Genomic DNA, 20,649 nt, shown 5'->3' with positions numbered 1-20,649 from the left:
AGGCTGCAGGCTGCAGAGCCCCAGGTCCCAGCGCCCGGCCCGCTCGTGGCCGCGTGGAAGCAGCCGGGCTCGACGGCCGGCCGCACGGCCGCCATGGCCGCACACGGGAAGTTACGCCGGGAACGGGGGCTGCAGGCCGAGTATGAGACTCAAGTAAAAGGTGAGAGGGCGATGGGAGTTCCCGGCCAGGTTCCCTGTGGAGACTCCGAAGGCCGTGGGGGAGCCCCAAAAGTCCCACCTCTGGCCCAGGGCCCGCTACCCTCGTATGGGGGCGTTGGGTGAGTGAGCCTGAGCCCCCTGCCCGCTTCTCAGAGCCCTTTTGGCCTCAACCGCCAGCTGTCCCCCCTTCCTGTCTCCCTCCCTCCCTCTCTCCCTTCCTTTGGTCTCACTGCCCTCCTTGGTTTTCCCTACACCTTACCCAAGGAGCCGGAGGAGGGAAAGGGGCCTCCGGGTGCACTAAGGGCCCCCCCAGAAAGTGGCATCGTAGCCAGAATGAAAGCGATCACCTTGACTTTGCTGAGGGGGTCCGGAGGAGGGCATCTAGGTGACTAGGTGGATGGATTAGTGATGGCTTTGTCCTTGAACCACTTCCACTTCAGTCCCTGGAGCCCAGCCCCTTTGCCCTCCCTTGGGCACTAAGGTAGCTCAGAGCTGAGGCCACTGCCTCTGGGTCAAGGTGGCACAGTGAATCTTGGCCTGAGAGTTTCAACGGGGCCAGCTTCAAAGCTTTCTGAAGAGTAGAATTTTGGGGGTACTGATAAAAACAGTGTGCAAATCGCATGCAAATCAGCTTTGCAAATTCTTAATCCACAGCTTCTTCGGTCTTATTCAGGGCATGGTAACTCTCGTAAAGGAAAGAAGGCAGCATCCAAGAACCAGCAGTTTGGGGCCATAAAGTTTCCCGGTGTCTTTAGATGTGTGACCCCATATATCAGGGGTGTCCAAACTGTGGCTCGTGGGCCAACTGAGGCCCGCAATCCATTTTTAATTGGCCCGCAGCAAATTCCAAAAATATATTTAGTTTACTTAAATAACCCAGGTGCGGCAATACGTACTTCACCTCGAGTGAGTGGCCCGGCTGTTTGTGTATTTTACCGCATATGGCCCTTGGTGAAAAACGTTGAAAAAAGTTTGGACACCCCTGCCATATATCATTCTCAAGCGCTCCGTTTTACCGATGGAGGAAACTCAAGTTCAGAGAGGAGCAGTGACTTGGTCATACAACACTACAACTCCTAGCAAGTAGAATGAAATAACCCTTGAAGTTCCTTCCAGCCCAGAGTTGCAGGTTCCAATGTGATTATAAATGCAAGCAATTTACACCAAAGTATGTCTGAATCCTCCCCACCCAAGAGAAGCGGCCTGCCGCCCAGAGCCAGCTAGAGGCAACAGTGCAGGGTGAGCCAGCTCTCCAAGCCTCGCCTTCATCATTTCTCAGATGGAGATAATGATCCCCATCCTTCTTCCCCAAAATGTCCTGAGGCTGAAGAACTTTGGAAACTCTTCAGTCAGCAAATATGGGTCAATTAATTCGCATTGAAAAATTGCGGGTTTGAGTGAGACTGTCTTTAAGACGGTCCTTACCTGCTCTGGGTTTCCAGTGATTTTAGCTTATGTACCCTGCTCCCCACCCCCATCCCCACCACCGCCAAAAGAAACTTCCTATCATGCTAGAAAAAAGGATCACTGCCTCGACAGCCTAAATTCTGAAAAGTCAGCATAGTCGTGCTTGGGAGGCCATCTTCTCTTCTGCTTTGCTTGTCAGCAGAAGTGAGACCTAGGCCTTGCTCACAGGAAGTGCTGGTGGGGCCCCAGCATAGTGCAGTCCATCCTTCCTTATGACAGATGTTTAGTATGTTTCTAGTCTGTCCCGGGCCCTGGGAATACAGCACCGAGCAAAAGAGAGCCAGTCCATGCCCCCCTATGGCTCACAGGTCTAGTTGGGGAGACATCTAGTAAATAAGCCATCACACAATTATTTTCAATTTTGATGCTAACCCCTATAAAGGGAAAACACAATGTCAGGAAAGAGGGTGGGAAGAAGGCAAGTCCTAGTTTGGGGAGAGGTTCGGGGAAGGGTTCCCTGATAACCGCATTTGAGCTGAGATCTGAGAGGTGGGCAGTGACACAGCCTAGGGGCTGGGGCTAGGCACCAACTTACTGTGTTCAGATGGTGCTAATGCACAAGTCTCCTATGTGACATCAGTTGCTGCACATGTCCAGATCCTGACTGGGGCATGGCTGCCCTGAAGAATAAAGGAAAATTTGGCGGGCTGGTCCATTCAGCACTGTGCAGTTTTCCCCAGGGAGCTGTTGCCCGGGGAGGTTGGGGCAAACACCAGAGGAAGGTGAGGTGAGCTGGAAGGTCTCAGACATTTCTTGAAATGAAATGAAATTTACTTTTATCCAAAAAAATGTTACCCTGATTCAGTGAAGGCTTTCCTGATTGCAAGTGCTGTAGAACTTGCTCCACCCGGAGCCTGGCCTCAGTTGATATAAGGACACTGCCTTGCTTGGCTCTGTCCTGGTCTGCATTGATTTCACTGTCAGGAAGCCCCCCCACCCTCACCGCCTTCCCCAGGCTTCCATTCTCCAAGCTTGATCCCTTGGTGGAAACAGAGACCCTGTTCAGTAATTCTAGTGAAAGTTTGAGGTGTGGGCACCTGAAGTCAGGCAGAGGGACATGGGCTGCGAATAGGAAGGGGGTGTTCTCCAAAGGGCCATCAGAGGAGGAGATGGAGATGCCAGGCAGGCAGAACCTGCTGAGGCCCCGCAGTCCCTGGGGAGTCACTGGCTGTCCCCCCATTCCCATCTCAGCTCCATGCGGGCAGGCATTTGGTCAAGCCTCTCTGCCACTGTGTCTCTGTGTCTAGAACATGCTTGGCACAGACTGGGTACATAATCAACATTCTGCTGAATGAAGACTTCAATTAATGTCCCTCCCTAGGCACGTGGGCAGAGATTAGTAAGTGGGTGACCAGCTTGACAGAAGCCAAGACAGTGCCTTGTTTACTCAGGATCCCCAGTGCCCACCTGGGCACCCAGTGGGTGGCAGAAGTGTTGGCAGTGTGTTGCTTAAGCTTGCCATTCAGGCGGTTCTTTGCTTTAGGTCTGTGTGGGGAAAGCAGTGTTGCCCAATCAAGTCAGTGATAAGGTGTCAAAAGCCAGCAGTGTGGGGGCCCTGGGTGTGGCTCTATCTGCTGGGAGGTGGGGCTTGGGGTGCCCTGTAGGTGGGTGATCCACAGTGAGAACAGGGTACAGAAAAACAGGCCAGCTTCCTTGCTCCTTTCACTTCTCAGCCCTGACCAGCTCTCCCTGGCCGCCGGCCATCACCATGGGGCTGCCCTTTTGTCTCAAGTTCACTGTAGGTTTGGCAGAGTGCCACAACAGCCTTGCCCTTAAGCAGTCCTATGTGTCTATTTGCAGGGAGGTTGCTGTGCCTGGAGTCCTGGGCACACGAAGGGCAGGAAGTGGCAGGGGAAGTAATGCAGGGGCTTTCCAGGAACCAAGGCGTGATGGGAAGCCCAAGTGAGAGGCGCCTGGCTAGGGACAGAGCAGGATGGGGCTGGGGCAGCCCTCTGTTCTCCCCGTCAGAACTGGCTGCAACCCTCCTGGATCTGCCATGCTCCCTCTTACCCCTGTGCCTTTGCACAGCTCTCCTCTCTCCCTGGAACGGCCTTTCCGTTCATCATCAACCAGTTGGGTGTGGCTGATTCCCGTTAGCCTCAACCCAGAGGTCCCTTTCCTCAGGCCTGTCCTGAGCCCACCTGGACAGCTGAACCTGGAACTCCTCCCTAGGGGGCGGCCTCCTTCGTCCTCCTCAGCCCCAGCCCTAACCCTCAGGGCAGACAGGACGGCCTGCTGCCCGGGCCTGAGCCACGTATTTCCCCACAGAGATGCGCTCGCAGCTGAGTGAGCAACTCCGCTGCCTGGAGTTGCAGGGTGAGCTGCGGCGGGAGCTGCTGCAGGAGCTGGCTGAGTTCATGCGGCGCCGCGCTGATGTGGAGCTGGAGTACTCCCGTGGCCTGGAGAAGCTGGCCGAGCGCTTCTCCAACCGAGGAGGCCGCCTGGGGGGCAGCAGCCGGGAGCACCAAAGCTTCCGGTAGGTCCGCATTGACAGATGGCCACAGCAGGGCCCAAGGCCCTGATCCTGGTCTGAGAGCCCTTCTCCCCTCAGGAAGGAGCCGTCCCTCCTGTCGTCCTTGCACTGCTGGGCCGTGTTGCTGCAGCAGACACGGCAGCAGAGCCGGGAGAGCGCAGCCCTCAGTGAGGTCCTGGCCGGGCCACTGGCTCAGCGCCTGAGCCACATTGCGGAGGATGTAGGGCGCATTGTCAAGAAGGTATGGCCCTTGCCCTGGGCACGGGAAGTGTGACGATGCCCTCTGGACTTAGCGAGGGCAGCCTGTGGGTGCTTGATCCGATCCAGAGGCATCAGGGCTGGGAGGGCTCAGGGGGAGCTGGATAGAGCCTGAGCCTTGAGAGCTGAGCTGAGGTGTGGTGGTCACCCCAGGACAGCAGCGATGCGGTCACATTCCCCCTCTTCCCCAGAGTAAGGATCTGGAGCAACAGCTGCAGGAGGAGCTGCTGGAGGTGGTGTCAGAGCTTCAGACGGTGAGAACGGGACAGGGCACGCCGCGATCAGAGGGGAGGCCATCACATCACACCTCCCCAAGCCAGGCTCAAGCGGGAAGATGGGGTACCTGGGAGAGACCTGGGATTTAAGGACTACAAGCACCGCCCTTTGTCCCTGCTCTGGGCACAGGGAGGGTGGGCTGAGTTCTCACATGGGATCACCTAGCTCTCTGATCTGAGTCCCAGATGGGCTAGGAGGAGGAGGGGGAGGGCTGGTTGTGGCCATTACCTTAAGCAGGGCTGCCTGGCCTTGGGCCTCCCTGTAGGTCAAGAAGACATACCAGGTGTACCACACGGAGAGCATGAGTGCTGAGGCCAAGCTCCGGGAAGCCGAGCGGCAGGAAGAGAAGCGGACAGGCCGGAGTGCTGCTGCTGCCACCACCGCCACCGCTGCCGCCACCGCCACCGCCACCAGCAGCACAGAGGCAGGGCCCCTCCGCAAGACCTCCCTCAAGAAAGGATCGCGGCTGGTGCAGAAGGTGGGCCTGGAGGGCACCTGTGTGTCTCTGAAGGCTCTGTCTCCTGGCCTTTGTCCCTGCGAGCCCCTGGCCTTCACTGTGGCCTGCTGGAAGGTGGTGCACAGAGGGAGAAGGGAGGGCTGAGGAGGGGACAGCACAGACGTCCAGCAAGGCTCTAAGGGAGGGCCTGGGCCTGGTCAGCCCTGATGGCTCTGGAGGGCTCCCCAAGTTGGGACGGTAGACAGAGAGGTCAGGAGGACAGTGAGCGTCTCCCGTGCTCCTAGCTGTCCCCCCCAGCCCAGCGGGGGTGAGCATAGCTTCGGCGCTCAAGCCTGGGGCCTTTCCCCCCACCGCCCTTGCCTCGCACAGTGCTGTGAGGTTTCAGGGGGGCCAGAAGACACGGAGAATGGGTGACCGGGTGATGTGCAGGGCTGAAGAGCATTTGAGGTGGACCCTGAAGAGAGGAGGAGGAGGTTGAGGGTAGCAGAAATACCAGGATGTCGATGTCAAGCCGGAAGGAGCTGAGTGGCAACTAGGGTTGCCATCCTGAGACAGGAGGGTTTGTGCACAGCAGGGTGGGGTGGGATGGGCGAGCACGTTGGGACTTCCAGGCCCTGCTGTTTGAGGGGCCTGTGGGACTTCGGGCAAAGCTGTCCACGTGGGGAAAAGGGGGGGGAGAGGATGTGTGGGGGGGTGAGGGTTCCACGGAAAGCCAGAGATGGGGGCCAGCCACCTGGCCCAGGTAGATGACCCTGTCTGTGTGGTCTTGCGCAGCGGCAGGCCAAGTTCTTGGAGCACAAACTGAAGTGCACAAAAGCGCGCAACGAGTACCTGCTCAGCCTGGCCAGTGTCAACGCTGCTGTCAGCAACTACTACTTGCATGATGTCTTGGACCTCATGGACGTGAGTGCTGGGGGTCCAGGCGGGGGTGCTGAGTGCACTGGGGTGCACCTGAGCCGTGTCCTTGCTTCCTCCACAGTGCTGTGACACAGGCTTCCACTTAGCCCTGGGGCAGGTGCTCCGCAGCTACACGGCTGCCGAGAGCCGCACCCAAGCCTCCCAAATGCAGGGCCTGGGCAGCTTGGAAGAGGCGGTGGAGGCCCTAGACCCTCCAGGCGACAAGGCCAAGGTGCTGGAGGTGCATGCAGTTGCCTTCTGTCCCCCGCTTCGTTTTGACTACCACCCCCACGAGGGGGATGAGGTGAGCGTCCCTGCCCATGCCCCTTAGCGTTCCCAGTGCTGACGCCAATGGCTTTGTGTTGTCTGCTCTTCATTGTCATGGTAGGTAAGTTGAATGAATGCCATTTTGCCAAGGAGTTGAAAGTCCTGAATGCAGCTCATTTCTCAGAGCCTCATTCAATGGTCTCAAGGCAAATGAGGTCTCCACACTTGCATTGGAAGCAAACTTCCGCAGCTCACAGCAGGTCAGCCAGCGAATGAACACCCCCTGTAACTGCAAACAGCAAAAACATCACAGTATTAAGCCAGGTAGTAGGTGGGCATACAGCTTCTTCCGATTGTTCTGCATGTTTCAGACATTTCATGATGCAAACTTAGGGGCGGGAATAAGCCATGCAAGCAGTAAAATATAACTAGGCATCTTTCTCCTTGCTTCTGAGATGTTTTTTTCCTTTACCAGTTTATTCTAATGGGCATTGCGCATGGGCTGGGATTGCATGGAGCTTTTACTTATTTAATCTGTATTTGGACCAAAGTAATAGTTGAGCAAGTTAGTCCACTCAAGGCTTACAGTGTCACATAGCTGTTCTCTGACTCACCCTTTCGGTTCCCAATTCCCACTCCCCAGAAACAGCCACTTCCCATTCTTCTAGCCGCTGCTTCTGGAGTTTTCCTCTGTGCGTTCAAATCGCGCAGCAGCCTGCTAGCTGCTTTTCAACTTTCCATACGCTCTACTGACTTCCTTCCACGGATGGTCAGGGCTCTGCCCCACCATCATCTCCCTGAGATAGTCCCCTCGGTCCTGTCCCCCACACCAGGCAGTCTGTGCACACCCCTTGTGCCAGAGCATGTCTGAAAATGTCTGTTGTCTTGAAATTGATTGGTATTTTAGCTCGGTATAGAATTCAAGGTACAAAATCATTTTCCTCTCGGTAATGTAGGTGAGAAGTCCAATGCCATTCCTATTTCTGAACCTTGGTATGTGACCTAGAGTTTTCTTCGTCAGGCTTTCAGGGTAGTCTCTTTCCCCTTGTAAAATTGTATGATGCTGTACTTTGGGGACCCTTTTTCCTTCACAGTGATGGGCAGCCAGTGTGCCCGGTCAGTCTGGAAAGCTGTGTTCTTAGGTTTGGGGCTCATGTTATTTCTTTGATAATTTTTTCTCAATTTTTCTTTCTTTCAAGAATTCTTGTCATTAAATATTGGACCTCATGGGTTGATTCGCTAATTTCCTTATATTTTATCTTTCCTGAATTTCCCATCCCTATGCCTTTTGATTCTGCTTTCTTAACGATTTCTTCAATTATCTCTTCCAATCCCTGGTTGAGTTTTACTTTAAAATTTACTTTCATATTTTTTTTGTTTCTAAGAGCTCTGTTTTGTGTTCCAAATTCCTGGTTAAAATAACCCTTTGTTCTTGTTTCATGGATACATTATCTTCTCAAATCCTTCTAAAATACATATTTTTGTTTTCTTGACATTTTTCTCTGTTCCTCACATTTTCTGTTTCCTTACGGGTTGTTTTTTTTGTTTTGTTTTTTGTTGTTGTTTTTTTAAAAGCTTGCTTTGATCTATGTCTTCCATTTTAGAGATTTCTTGAAATGGTGGGCTTGGCCATCAGTTCATATTTAAGAGGAGTCACTGAGAGGGGTTAGGTATGTACTGTGTGCGAGCAGAGCTGGTCAGCCATGTGCTTCCCGACAGGGTGGCTGGGAAGGGGACTCACAGCACTGCTGTGAGAGGGACCACCACTGTGGGGAACCAGAGGGGTGCATCTCAGGAAGAGGGTGCTAGAAAAACCTCTAGAATTTAGGCTGGGATTGGAGGGTTTTAGAAAGGGGCTTTACTCTGGCTTGGGTGCTGTCAGGAAGCAGGGGTAACACTGACTGTGTGTCTTAATAAGACTCATCTGGAAGGCAGGGTGGGGGATTAAGGGACGCCAGAGCTGTCATCCGTGAGGAAGCAGAGTCACTTATATGAGCTGGGACCGAGGGAGGTTTGCTGATTTTTGTGGCTTTGACAACATTCTCGGTTTTGTCTGCAATCAGGCGTGATGACATGGTGGTCTTGTTTTTGTCTTCACCATCATGATCACAAAGGGGCCTTGTCTGATGTTGATGCTCAGTGACACTCCTTATGTTCAGTGGGACAGCACCAAGACCAGCTGTGAGCCCCTGGCCGGCCCCAGATGGCGGCAGCTGCTTCGCTCTTTCTCATCAGTAGGGGGTTTCGTCCCCTCCTTCAGCCATCACTAGTGTTCCTGAGTTCAGAATCCCTCTGATTTATCCTTTCCAGAGAGTAAATCTCTAGTTTTCTGCCAATTGTGTGGGTTTGGAGGAGGGTGGGTCTTCTAATGTCAGTGCTCCCTAGGGCCTGGATAGACTTTTATTGTTGTGGTCAAATATACATAAGGTTTGCTGTTTGAAACGTTTGAAGTATACAGTTCAGTGGCATTTAAGCACAGTAACTGCTACCACCACCCATCTCCAGAACTTTTTCTTCTTCCCAAACTGCAACTCTGTCCCCATTATACACTTAACACCCTCATTCCCTCTCCCCGAGCCCCTGACACCAACCATCCTACTTTCTGTTTCCATGAGTTTGACCTCATACAAGAGGAATCATATACTATTTGTCCTTTTGTGACTGGCTTATTTCACTTAGCATCATGTCCTCAGGGTCCATCCATGTGGAACGTGTATCAGAATTTCCTTCCTTTTTGAGGCTGAATAATATTCTACTGTATGGAGAGACCACGTTTTGTTCATTCCTCTGTCCATGGACACTTGGGTTGCTTCCACCTTTTGACTATTGTGAGTACTGCTGCTCTGAACATGAGTGTGCGCATATCTCTTTGAGACCCTGCTTCCAATTCTTTTGGGTACACAGCCGGAAGTGGAATTGCTGGATCATCTGACAAGTCTATGTGTAATTTTTTTGAAGAACCGCAGTACTGTTTCCAGATAGACTTTCCACTAGTCCTGGTTTCTGTGCCCCCTGCACCAGGGAGGCACCCGCTGCTTCGATCTTTTGAGCTTTTCCGGGTTTAAGGGCCCACTTTGGCTTCTGTCTGGGCTTTGTTGAGTAAGATACACCAGTCTCCATCTTCCACATGTCTGTTGACATCTCTCATGTGCCATTGTGTCCTTCCCTCTGTCCAGTGTCCCTGTGACTTGCCTTCATGCATCCCTTCACGGTAGGCTTGGGGGGAGCAGGGAGCAGGACGTGTTTAGCCTGTCGTGGATAAGTGAAGTCCTCACTCTCAATGTTAACTTGATGTCTGAATTCCCTGGATGCTTCCATGTTCAAAAGAGAGAAATTCTTCACTTCCTAAAGCTCCCTCCTCCCATCCCCCACTCTGCCCCTGGAAGTCTATTTCTGCCTGATTAAACTGAGCAATTTTTCTACCCTCTGCTCTCTTTAGGAGAGGTCGGGCTGGGCCCTCCCTCTCAGACCCCAGCTCTCCTGACCATTTAAAAATAATAAACCACCTTACCATGGTATTATTTACATACCATGCAATTCGTCCGTTTAAAGTGTACAATTCAGTGGTGTGTAGAATATTCACAGAGTTGTGCAACGATCACCACTATCTAATTCCAAAACATATTCACCCGAAAAAGAAACCCCGGACCTATTAAGCAGTCACTCCCCATCTCTCTCACCCCAGCCCCCAGCAACCACTAATCTACTTTCTGTCTCATGTATTCGCCTCTTCGGGACATTTTATGTAAATGGACTCATATGCTATATGGCCCTTTGTCTCTGGCTTTTTTCACTCAACAGAAAGACTTTAAGGTTCACCCACACTGCAGCGTGGATCAGTCAGGACTCCATTCCTTTTTGTGGCTGAATACTATTGCATTGTGCGTGTGTACCACGCTTGCGTATCCATTCACTTGGGTTGCTGCTACCTTTGGACTGTTAGGAGTATGCCAGCATGAGTGTCCGTGCCCAGGTCTCGCTGTGCATGGATGTGCTCCTTTCTCTTAGGGAGATGCCCTTGCCATGCTTCAGAACCATGTGTAGCAAGTGTCCAGGCCTGGCGCTCCTGTACATCAGGCAGTAGAAATGTGCTCCGTTCCCTCATGCCCAGCCCCACTCCCACGTCTGAGCTGTCTGTCCCCAGGCTCAGCTCTCACTCCCTTGGACACTGCCCTCTGCAGGTGTCTGACATCCGGGTTGAGGTGGAGCTGCGGGACGAGATTCTGCCCAGAGCCCAGAATATCCAGAGCCGCCTGGACCGACAGACCATTGAGACAGAGGAAGTATGAGTGGCCTGGCCTGGGGAGGGGAACAGGGACTTGGAGACACGGAGTGAGGTGGCCGTGACCTCCCCTCCCCCTTCTTTCTGACTTGGACTTCTTGTCCCTCATCTGTCCCCGACTTCTTCCTGTCCTCTTCCCCAGGTGAATAAGACACTGAAGGCCACACTGCAGGCCTTGCTGGAGGTGGTGGCATTGGAAGATGGGGACATGCTCGATTCCTTCCAAGCCTGTCCCTCTACCGAATCCCTCAAGTCCACCAGCTCAGACCCAGGTGCTCGGCAGGCTGGCCGGAGGCGGGGCCAGCAGCAGGAGACCGAGACCTTCTATATCATGGTGGGGAGGTTTGGGCTGGGGGTGCAGAGGTGTGGCACAGGGAGAGCCCAGAGCCGGGACTAAAACTTAGGTTTCTTTGGGGGGCTGCCCAGAAACTCCAGGAGTACCTGAGTGGGCGGAGCGTCCTTGCCAAGCTACAGGCCAAGCACGAGAAACTGCAGGAGGCCATTCAGCGAGGTGGGCCCCACTCCTGCCCCCCTTGTTCCCTTCCACCCCACCCCCAGAGTCAGGAGCAGTACCTGCCCTCTGCTCTCCTGCCCGGGAATCCCACCTGGCCCATGCTCCTCTCTGCCCAGAGACATTGGTTGGCATGCAGGAAATAACCCAGCAAGGGTCTTGGCCTCTGTCCCACCCTTGGCCCTGCTATTGCCCTTGACCTTCAGGCCACACCTTTCTCAGTGGGGTGCACTGAGGACCTCCTGGCCTGAGAGGCACACCAATGTTTTCTGTTCGCCAGGTGACAAAGAGGAGCGGGAGGTATCTTGGTGAGTCCTTCCTGAAGGGCTGCTTTGTTTCGAGGAGGTAGGGTTCTACAGGGGCCAAGCTGTGATGTCTCAACCTCCCCTCTCCTTCGGGCCCAACTCTACTTCTCATTCCTCTGTGGCCTCAATTTCCCACCTTGCCCAGTGGGTTCTAGACTAACTCACAAGTTCCAGGGCCCTGGTTGGTTGGGCTGGGGGTAGGGCATCCGATTTTCCATGCCCACAACCCTCGGAGCTAGCTCCCATTCACCACAGGATGCAGTACCCACAGAGAAAATTCCAGAAGAACCGCCACCCCCGCCCCAGCTCCCAGTATAACCAGAAACTCTTCGGGGGAGACATGGAGAAGTTTATCCAGGTACTTGCTTTGCCTCACGCTCCAGCTAAGTACAGGCCCTCCCGCTGCATTCTGGTCTCTCTCCAGCCCCAGGCCACGTCTGTGGCCACGCTGCCTATGACCCCAGTATCCTCCGTTGCGAACTACCAGTCACCCCACCTTCCCAAGTGGGCCTTTGCCAGGCCTCCACTGATCTAAGGGAACATCGTTAACTAGTAACAGGCATCTACAGAAAGCCTCGGGCAGCAGCTATTATTTGCATGATGTGATTATGTGTGTAAACATTCAAAAGAGTCAACAGACTATTTCAGTGAACAAATTGGAGTTTTGCGATGCTACTTGATTCAAGGTCATCATACAGAATTGGATTACATTTTCACATGCCAGCTATAAACAGCAAGTAAAATGTAAGGCTCTGCCTAAAATGGCACCAGGGACATCAGACCCCTGGGAGTGAATCTTGCCAGCCACGCGCCAGGCCTGGTTGCCAACCACCATAACGCATTACAAAGAGAAAATAAAAACGAGCGAATGACAAGGCGGGACTTGCCGTGTCCAGAGTGAAGTGAACACTCTATTTGTCCCCAGAGCTCAGGCCAGCCCGTGCCCCTGGTGGTGGAGAGCTGTATCCGCTTCATTAACCTCAACGGTAAGCCTGACCCCCAGTGCCCGGCACCCATCTAGAGGGGTGGGGGGTGATGAGGTGCCCACTGGCTCTTTGTCTCCCACAGGCCTGCAGCACGAGGGCATCTTCCGAGTATCGGGTGCCCAGCCCCGGGTCTCAGAAATCCGAGAAGCTTTCGAGAGAGGTGGGGGCAGGCAGTGCAGGGTGAGGGTGGGCAGCTAAGTAGAGCAGGTTTGATAGGCCTTGTCCCCTGTGTTGTCCTCAGGGGAGGACCCACTGGTGGAAGGCTGCACAGCCCATGACCTGGACTCAGTGGCAGGGGTGCTGAAGCTCTACTTCCGGAGCCTGGAGCCCCCGCTCTTCCCCCCAGACCTGTTTGGGGAGCTTCTGGCTTCTGCAGGTAAGGCCGGGCGGGGCCTGAGGCCGGCCGGGTGGGAGGGGCCACTCCCCAGTGGCCAGAAGCGGACTCATGTACGTCTCTCTGGGGTGGTGGCCGTGGCCACAGAGCTGGAGGCCATTGAAGAGCGTGTGGAGCTTGTGAGCCTCCTCCTGGCCCGGCTGCCGGAACCAGTGCTGGTGGTCCTGCGTTACCTCTTCACGTTCCTCAACCAGTGAGTGCTTCTCAGGGGCGAGGGCGGCTGATGTGGGGGGTGCAGGGGACACTGGGCAGGGAGCTCCCTGCTTGTGACCTGCATGTGCCCCCAGCCTGGCCCAGTACAGTGATGAGAACATGATGGACCCCTACAACCTGGCGGTGTGCTTCGGGCCAACACTGCTGCCTGTGCCCGCTGGGCAGGACCCGGTGGCCTTGCAGGGCCGGGTGAACCAGTTGGTACAGACGCTCATCATGCAGCCCGCACGGGTTTTCCCGCCCCTGACGCTGCTGCCGGGCCCCGTCTATGAGAAGTGCATGGCACCGCCTTCCGCCAGCTGTCTGGGGTATGCTCTTTGTGCTGCGGGGGGGGGGGGTTGTCCAACAGAGGGGATCCCCCTCAACCACTCATCTGCCTTTCTGCTCTGGACCTCAGGGACGCCCAGCTGGAAGGCCTGGTAGGGGAGAATGAGCCAGAACTGGAAGCTGGGACCCTGGCCCAGGAGGATGGTGAAGGGGGTAGGAAGGAGGACCCCACTCTGTCCCCACCCTGGGTGCCCACTCCGCCCTCCCACTCAGACCTGCTCTTCTCCCCAGTCCTGGAGGGGGTCCTGGAGGCCGTGGCCTGCTTTTCCTACACGGGCCGCACGGCCCAGGAGCTGACCTTCCAGCGTGGGGATGTGCTGCGGCTGCACGAGCGGGCCTCAGGCGACTGGTGGCGGGGCGAGTGCGCTGGCACTCGGGGACTCATTCCCCACAAGTACATCACACTGCCCGGGGGGTGAGTGCGTGTGCCCCACGCTGCCAGGAGGCTCTCTACAGCTTCCCTTCCAGCCAGGTCCTGGCCCTTCCCCCACCGCAAGCCCCAGCGTCTGGACGCTTTGTGCGTGTTTCTGACCACTTCTGGCCAGCACCAAGGCACAGAGCCCGCTGGCCCCTAGCACCTTAAACAGGCTGTCTTTCTGACCCCAGGGCAGAGAAGCCCTCACTGGGCCAGGGACCACAGGCTGCAGGAGACCCGCTGAGCAGTACTGAGGGCCTCCTGGCTACGGAGTTCGTCCATCGGTGAGCAAGGAGAAGTTGGCCCCTCGGGAAGACCCCTTCTGGTGGCCTCGCTTGCCTACCCCAACCTGAGCACTGCTCTGGGGGCCAGTCCTGTCCCAGGCAGCAGGCACCGGGCCAGGCCAGAGGGGGTTGGGTTGAGGTTTTGGGCACATGGAGAGGGGGCCCGTGTAGGGAGAGCTGTCCAGGAGAGGGACGCCAAAGAACAGAAGGAGCCCGCTGGGTCAGCCTCGCTGTCTTCTTTCCCTTGGCCACGCCCTGGGAGAGGAGGAGCTACTGCCAGTTTAGTGAAGGGACTTCCCAGGGTCCCCACCAGGCTCACTGTCTGTGCCCTGCAGGCCAGAGCCATGCACCCCACCCGGAGGCCCTTCTGGGCACAGACGGCACTGCTTGGTCCCAACCTCCCCAGAGCGACATGTGGAGGTGGATAAGGTGAGAGCCGGGACTGGCTGAGTGGTAGGTGGGGGGGGATCTCTCCTGGGGGGTGTCTCTGCCCTCCTGATGAACCGAATTCTTCCTTCTCGAGGTCTGAGTCTGCCCTTCCTGGCCTCAGACAGGCTGAGCCCAACCCAGGGAGGGGCAGGCTGGGAAGGATGGGCCCGGGGCAGAGGTGAGGTGGAGGTGGTGGCTCATACATTTGGGCTTCATGGTTGGTTCTTGAGCTGGACGTGGTGAGTGGTATGGGAGACGGGCTACCCCACAGACTTCAAGGATGGCATCTAGAGCCAGGCTAGGTGCCAGGTGGTGACATGGCAGGAGCTCAGTGGGCCAGGGAGTATGAAGGGACAGATGGAAGAGAGGCCGGAGGGGATGGCTGGCTGGGGAGCTGGGCGGAACAGCTGGTTCTCACAGGGGGAGGCAGTGGGTGCTGCATGCGGCCCCAGCAAGGGGTACAGCCTGGGGATGCCCAGGTTCCTACTCTGTCCAATGTGCCCAGCGTGCCCACCTGATGGGTGCTCGCTGCTCCCAGCTGGGCACTGGGACAGCCTGAGCCCAAGTAGAGAGCTCAAGAGCATGCGGTATCCTGGGTGTTACCCAGCAGCCAGGCCTGGGAGCCTGGGGACGGGGCTGAGCGGGGATGCCAGGTCGCAGGGGCAGAGACCCCAGGGGAGGCAGGCAGCAGGTGGGGCCAGGCGAGGGGCAAGTGGACGCTGACCTGGGAGGTCGTGCACACTGGTGGCCCTGAAGATCATGGGAGGTGGCTGTGATCTCAGCCAGGGAGAGAGCGAGCATGAGGAGAGGGGGGCTGGGGCCCAGCCAGAGATTCCCCCATTTCTTGGCTGGGCTCAAGATTGCTATCCCCAAAAGAGGCCTCGACAGCCACACCAAAAGTGGCAGGAGGGAAAGCACGCAAGGGAGGAAGGGCAGCAGCTCAGGCCCACGGAGAGGCAAGGCCTGGTGACAGGGTGATGACTGAGCACTTCTCTTTTGGAGAGGGGAGTTCCGGTGGAGGCTTGGGCAGTAGAGGGTAGGAGGGCCTCCTTCCTGGGTTGGTTGGTAACACACTGACCTGAGGGTGGGGGCAGTGGCTGGGGATGGGGGACAGTCCCCCAACATGCCCTCCCTTTCTCACCTCTGCCAGGCTGTGGCACAGACTATGGATTCGGTCTTTAAGGAGCTCTTGGGAAAGACCGCTGTCCGCCAGGGCCTCGGGCCAGCATCCACTGGCTCCCCCAGCCCTGGGTCCCGCAGCCCAAAGCCTCCAGGTTGCAGTCGCCTCGGCAAGAACAAAGGCTTCTCCCGAGGCCCTGGGGCCCCGGCCTCACCCTCAGCATCCAGGGCCCCGGCCTCACCCTCAGCATCGCACCCCCAAGGCCTGGACTCTCCCTTCAAGTCACACTGAGGTGCTACTGGCTTCTCTGCAGGCCCCACCTCACCCCTGGCAGCCACCCTCCCCATGCCCTTTGCTTCTCCCTGGCCCTGTCCAGCAAGCACTGAGCATCTGCTCTTGACCCTTTGCAGAGAGGAGGACATAGCTGCCCAAACAATGCCCCTGCCTGCCCCCAGCCCTGGCTTAGGCCACTTTGGGAGGCAGCTGAGGAAGGAGGCTGGGGGCAGGCCCCTCCCTGGCTTTGCTGTAAGGGTGCGTCAGTGGCTATTGGGTGATGGGTACCCTTGCTCAGATGAGCAGGCCAACCAGTCACCAGTCCCATCTCTGCCTCACCTGAGGGTGGGGGGCTGGTGGAGGTTGGCAGGTATTGGCAGCCATTCATAAAGACTTGTGCATTGACTCCCCGATGTGAGCCAGTTCTTTTGTCTTGGGGGACTGGGCAGGTGGGTATAGGGCCAACCCCCGGTTCCTTCACAGCTCGAGGCCAGATGACAGGGCTCTCAGCAAAGATGGGAGGTTCTGTAGCTGGAACAGCTTCTACAGGGAAGGGGAGGGGGCCTTGGCTCAGGGATGTGTGGGTTGGGGACAGTCACCTATGTCATGGGTTCCAGCACCACGCCTGTGTCTATGGGTGTGAGAGGGTCTGGGAGTGTCTTTCCATGCCACCCTCACACCCACAGTTACCTTGGTCCAAGGACACTCACCAGGTGGAAAATGAGCTGAAACTTTTATTAGGGAGAAAGTAAGAAGGGAGGGCAGAGGGGAACTACAGAGACGGAGAAACGGAAGTCCTCTGGTCTCGTTCCCCTCTCTTTCCTCCTGGGCTCCCTGGGACCTCCATCTCACTGGCAGGCACTGACTAAGGTGGAAGCTTGGTCACCGCCATGCTACTGCAGCCCCTCCCCATACCCAGTGACAAGGAGCTGACCTCTGCACCCCTCCCCCCATAATCCAGAGCCAATTCCCAGTAGGGGGAGGCCCTCTCCCAGTGGCTCCCAGGGCCAGCCCCAGGCAGGCAGCTGAGCTTGGAGGAGCTTCTGGAAGGGAAGGCGCCCCCTGGCTTCTCAGGAGGAAGTGTCCTTGGCCAGGAAGGAACTGGCAGTGGCACAGGACTCCTCTTGGGGTCCCAGGCTAGGTGGGGCACGCCTCCGGGCACAGCAGAGCAGGCCGCGCAGCTCTGAGGATACACTGCTGCTGAAGGAGGCGTAGATCCAGGGGTTGGTACAGCTGTTGAGGCTGGCCAGCAGCATGAGCAGCACGAAGGGGGGCCCTGTGCGGGTAGAGGAGCAGGGCTGGGGCTGAGGGTGCCCGGGCAGGGGTGTGACCCCAAGTGCCTGCTAGGGGCTAGTGAGCCCATGGCTGGATATGTATGTGGGGGTGCAGACCTGCATGTGCGGCCAAGCCCAGGTGCTCCCCGTAGCCCTAGCCGTAGCCACACTTACCTTCCAGAGGCGCCTCCGGGTCCCACGCTGCCCACAGCTGCACGAGGAAGAAGGGCGCCCAGCACAGCACATAGACGATCACAATCACCAGCGTCATCCTCACGGTTTTGGCCATGGCTGCCGACACCCGGGCTCCCTCTCCAGGACTGCCTGTCCGGCGCCCCCCTCTGCGCACCCCAGCCCTCTCTGCTGGCCCTGGCACCAGGCTGGCATGAATCTCCCGGAAGATGAGCACCTGACAGACGGCGATGCCCAGGGCAGGTGCCACAAATACCATTAGGGCAATCCAGGTGACATAGGCACGGAGGCCCCAGGGTTCGGCAAAGTGGGCCCAGCAGTCGAAAACCCCGCTGCCATCTCCCACGTCACGCTGGGCAAAGATGAATAGCTGGGGCAGGCTGAGAAGGAGCGAGAAGGCCCAGGCTACCAGCACCGGCCGGTTCCAGTGAGCTCCACCTCCATGGCGATATGCCAGCATAGGGCGGCAGATGGCACGGTGGCGGTCCAATGTCATGGCCAGGATCATGTAGGAGGAGGCATACATGCCCACCATCTGCAGGTACTTGACGGCCCGGCACAGGGCATCAGGCCCATGGAAGCGGTCGGTGGCATCCCAGGCCAGCTGGGGCAGCACTTGGAACAGAGCCACAGCCAGGTCAGCCAGGCACAAGTGGCAGATGAAGACGTGCATAGGTGCCCAGCGTCCCCGCCGGCCCCGCCGTGCTACGGCCCCAAGCACCAAGCCATTGCTCAGGGCCACAGCCACAAAGACCGTGGAGAGCAGGGCCAGCTCCGCCTGGGCTAGGAGCGGGTCCCGGGGGTTCACAGGCTTCTTCTCGCTGCTGTTGCCAGGTGGCAGAGGTTGAGAGAGGGGCCAGGAAACAGCTGGGCAAGGATGGGGGGAGAGGGCCAAGTTAGGGAGCGTGCTCTGCAGGGGGACCAGAGCCCAAGGAGGTTCCAACTGGACAGGCAGAGCCAGTGGCCTGGGCCTTCTGCTTCCCTCCAGCCAGCAGAGCACACATCCTCACCCCACCTCAAGTGGTAGGGAGGGAAGGGTAGCCCCAGCCCCCAGTATGCACCGCCATGTGCTCCCCTATCCCCATGGGCATCCTGGAGAGAAGGGTGAAAGAAGTCTCTGAAAAGGGGGCTTCACGGCTTCATCCAACCCCACTCAGCCCACCTGGCTCATCCCAGTGGGGGTATGGATAGGGGCCAAGTGGCTAGAACCTTACCGGAGGTGGAAGAAGCCATGAGCTGGGGCAGGTGTTCTGAGCGCCTGGTGGAGACAGGACAGTAAGCTCAACCTCCCATCGGAAGGGCCAGCCCCGCTGCTGCCCAGAGTCTAGGGACAGAGGCCCTTAGAGAGATGCCCGAGTGGCATTGTCTGTGTGCATGGTGGGGTGGGGGGGTTCCAGCCTGTGCACGCAACTGTATGTATATACGTGCGTATATGTGTGCTTTCCAGCGATCAGGCTTTGAGGTTTGTGTGTGAGTGCGTGAGTTTTCTAGCGAGCAGGAGCTGAGGGTACACCCTCAGCCTGATCAAACATGGTGAGATCTGGCCCCACTGAGCCACGCATGGATCTCAGGGCCCTGCTGTGCTCCTTCCAGGACTGGGCAGGGGAAGGTACAGAGAGAGAGACAATCAGACAGATGGACAAAGAGAGCCTAGGACCCACCTAGGCAGCCCACGAGACCCAAGGCAAACATATACACCCCCCTGCCCTGACAGAGGCCAAGAGAGGGACCATGGGAGGGCTGGGGACTAGGCGGGAGGGGCCAGCATGCCCCCCAATCAATCTCTTACCTGGCCGGGCTCCCGGGTTCCTGGGAAGCTGGGCAGCAGCGGGCTCGAAGGTGTCCCAGGAGCTCAGATCTGCTCTCCATCGCCCGCCCCGCCCCAACCCAGCCTCTGGGAGTGACCTGCCCTAGAGGGGACTTCCTCCCTCCCTCCCCCAAGCGCCTCCCCTGGCCTCCGGCCTGTGGCACAGGGAAGTAGGCTCCTGGCCTCCTCTGCTTCCCTTCCTGCTGGGGCCCCAGCCCCTCCCAGGTCTGTCCCCAAGACTCCTTCAGCCCCATTGCACTCCTGAGGGCCCTGAGCCCATATCAGCTGGTCCTCATTTCGGCACAGCTGCAACTGCTGGGCTGGCTGTCCTTGTCCCTGTCCCCGCCCCTGCCTGCCTCCACCCCCACAGGGCCCACCTATTTAGAATGCCTGGTCTGCCAGGGCTCTGGGAAATCAATCACTTAGTTCCAGCGTCTCCATTTTATAAGTGGGGAAACTGAGACCAAAGATGGGTGGGACTGGCTCAGGACCACACAGCTTTTTTGTGGACAAAGCTTGGCTCCTCTTTCCCAAAGCAGGCTCCTTCTGTCCCTCTTTGAGCTGGGGTGAGGAGGGGGTGAGTGCTCCTGGAATCCCCTCTAAGACAGAGGGATAGCCCCTCCCAGGCCCACGAAGGCCCCTCCCTCTCATCAATTAGGGCCTGCCGGAGATGAAGGACAGGAAGGGAGGGGGTGGGGCGGGATCAAGCCCAGGTTTAACTTGCCCTGAGAGATTCAGTTTCCTCCCTAAGGCCCTGTGAGAGCCAAGGACACCTCCGCCCTCTTGCACCTCCCCCACCTGCTGCTACCTGTCCTAGGAGGTGGGGGTGTCCGAGCTGCTTCTCTCATGCACATTCCAGCTCTCCCTCTCCACCCCGTCACCCACACTTAGCCTCACATTTATGAAACAGCCATACACCCACAAAGGCACACACACTTGACATAAGCGCACCCACTGAAGTTCCTTGCACTGTGTGTGGAGGGCCTAAGAAAGGAGCTTCCCCACCGCGGACTTCAGGGCTGGGCCCTCCCTACCTCCTCTCCCCTCGTCAGGCTCCAAGACCGCCCCCAACCTCTACCCCATCGTTTCCCCCCACATCCCAGACACCCTCTTTCCACCCCTCCCCTGTCCTTGCCACAGGGTCTGGCCTCATTCAGCTTAGGCAGGCCCAGCCCAGCCCAAGGCAGGGGCCTGCACGCCACCAAGGGCCAGACTGTGGGCCGAGATCGTCCCTTTTTTTTCTTTCCTTTGGTCCATCTTCTCTGTTGACCTGCGAAGCTAGAGACCAAAACAGCCCCACACTGACCAGGCCCAAGTCCAATCAAGGCCAAGGCCTCCTCTCCTGGCCAGAGAGATTGGTGGCTCCCGAGCCCTTCCCAAAGCAGCAGGAGATGTGGGGTTGGGTGTCTTACACACCACACCCCCACCCTGCACACTGCACATATAGCATACAGCAACACACAGCGGACACTATACCCCCACGTGCCACACACACACCACCCACTGCACACACACGCACACTACAGAGGAGCACATGTCCCTGCTTTGCCACTCCCCAGCTCTGTGCACCTTCGCTTCCCGCT

At 57.2% G+C, this 20,649-nt stretch overlaps 2 protein-coding genes across 5 annotated transcripts; one reads left to right on the top strand and one right to left on the bottom strand.

Moving 5' to 3' along the window:
* On the top strand, positions 1-16,198 carry ARHGAP4 (Rho GTPase activating protein 4). Of its 3 annotated transcripts, none has more exons than XM_019755152.2 (22): positions 1-160; positions 3,895-4,102; positions 4,178-4,340; positions 4,549-4,611; positions 4,899-5,111; positions 5,865-5,993; positions 6,070-6,291; positions 10,436-10,537; positions 10,679-10,870; positions 10,963-11,047; positions 11,328-11,355; positions 11,608-11,710; positions 12,278-12,338; positions 12,421-12,498; positions 12,580-12,714; positions 12,820-12,925; positions 13,020-13,253; positions 13,343-13,416; positions 13,504-13,687; positions 13,879-13,971; positions 14,307-14,400; positions 15,551-16,198. In XM_019755152.2, exons 1-22 carry the CDS (start codon positions 94-96, stop codon positions 15,809-15,811), a joined length of 2,895 nt encoding a protein of 964 aa, XP_019610711.2. In that variant the 5' UTR covers positions 1-93; the 3' UTR covers positions 15,812-16,198. The 3 variants fall into 3 exon arrangements, with proteins under 3 accessions (XP_019610711.2, XP_019610710.2, XP_019610709.2); XM_019755151.2 differs by having other exon boundaries at positions 13,343-13,425; XM_019755150.2 differs by having other exon boundaries at positions 13,343-13,687.
* AVPR2 (arginine vasopressin receptor 2) lies at positions 6,362-19,281 on the bottom strand. 2 transcript variants are annotated; one of them, XM_074324207.1, is made up of 4 exons: positions 19,049-19,281; positions 18,474-18,517; positions 17,242-18,126; positions 6,362-6,543 (listed from the first exon to the last, which is right to left on the bottom strand). In XM_074324207.1, the coding sequence occupies exons 1-4, from the start codon at positions 19,126-19,128 to the stop codon at positions 6,506-6,508; spliced, it is 1,047 nt and encodes a 348-aa protein (XP_074180308.1). In that variant the 5' UTR covers positions 19,129-19,281; the 3' UTR covers positions 6,362-6,505. The 2 variants fall into 2 exon arrangements, with proteins under 2 accessions (XP_074180308.1, XP_019610712.2); XM_019755153.2 differs by lacking the exon at positions 6,362-6,543 and adding an exon at positions 16,508-17,069 and having other exon boundaries at positions 19,049-19,248.
* Between the last annotated feature and the right edge of the window lie 1,368 nt (positions 19,282-20,649).

This window comes from Rhinolophus sinicus, chromosome X (assembly GCF_036562045.2).
Source record: "Rhinolophus sinicus isolate RSC01 chromosome X, ASM3656204v1, whole genome shotgun sequence".
Lineage (NCBI taxonomy): Eukaryota > Metazoa > Chordata > Mammalia > Chiroptera > Rhinolophidae > Rhinolophus > Rhinolophus sinicus.
Note: the sequence above shows the minus strand (reverse complement) of the source record. Positions and strands in the feature narration are given on the sequence as shown.

Coding starts and splice junctions, on each gene's coding strand:
- ARHGAP4 (XM_019755150.2), top strand. CDS start 94: ATGGCCGCACACGGGAAGTTACGCCGGGAACGGGGGCTGCAGGCCGAG. Junction 4,341..4,548: donor TAGGGCGCATTGTCAAGAAG/GTATGGCCCTTG, acceptor CCTCTTCCCCAG/AGTAAGGATCTGGAGCAACA. Junction 12,926..13,019: donor CTCTTCACGTTCCTCAACCA/GTGAGTGCTTCT, acceptor ATGTGCCCCCAG/CCTGGCCCAGTACAGTGATG.
- AVPR2 (XM_019755153.2), bottom strand. CDS start 19,128: ATGGAGAGCAGATCTGAGCTCCTGGGACACCTTCGAGCCCGCTGCTGC. Junction 18,518..19,048: donor GAACCCGGGAGCCCGGCCAG/GTAAGAGATTGA, acceptor TGTCTCCACCAG/GCGCTCAGAACACCTGCCCC. Junction 18,127..18,473: donor CATGGCTTCTTCCACCTCCG/GTAAGGTTCTAG, acceptor ATCCTTGCCCAG/CTGTTTCCTGGCCCCTCTCT.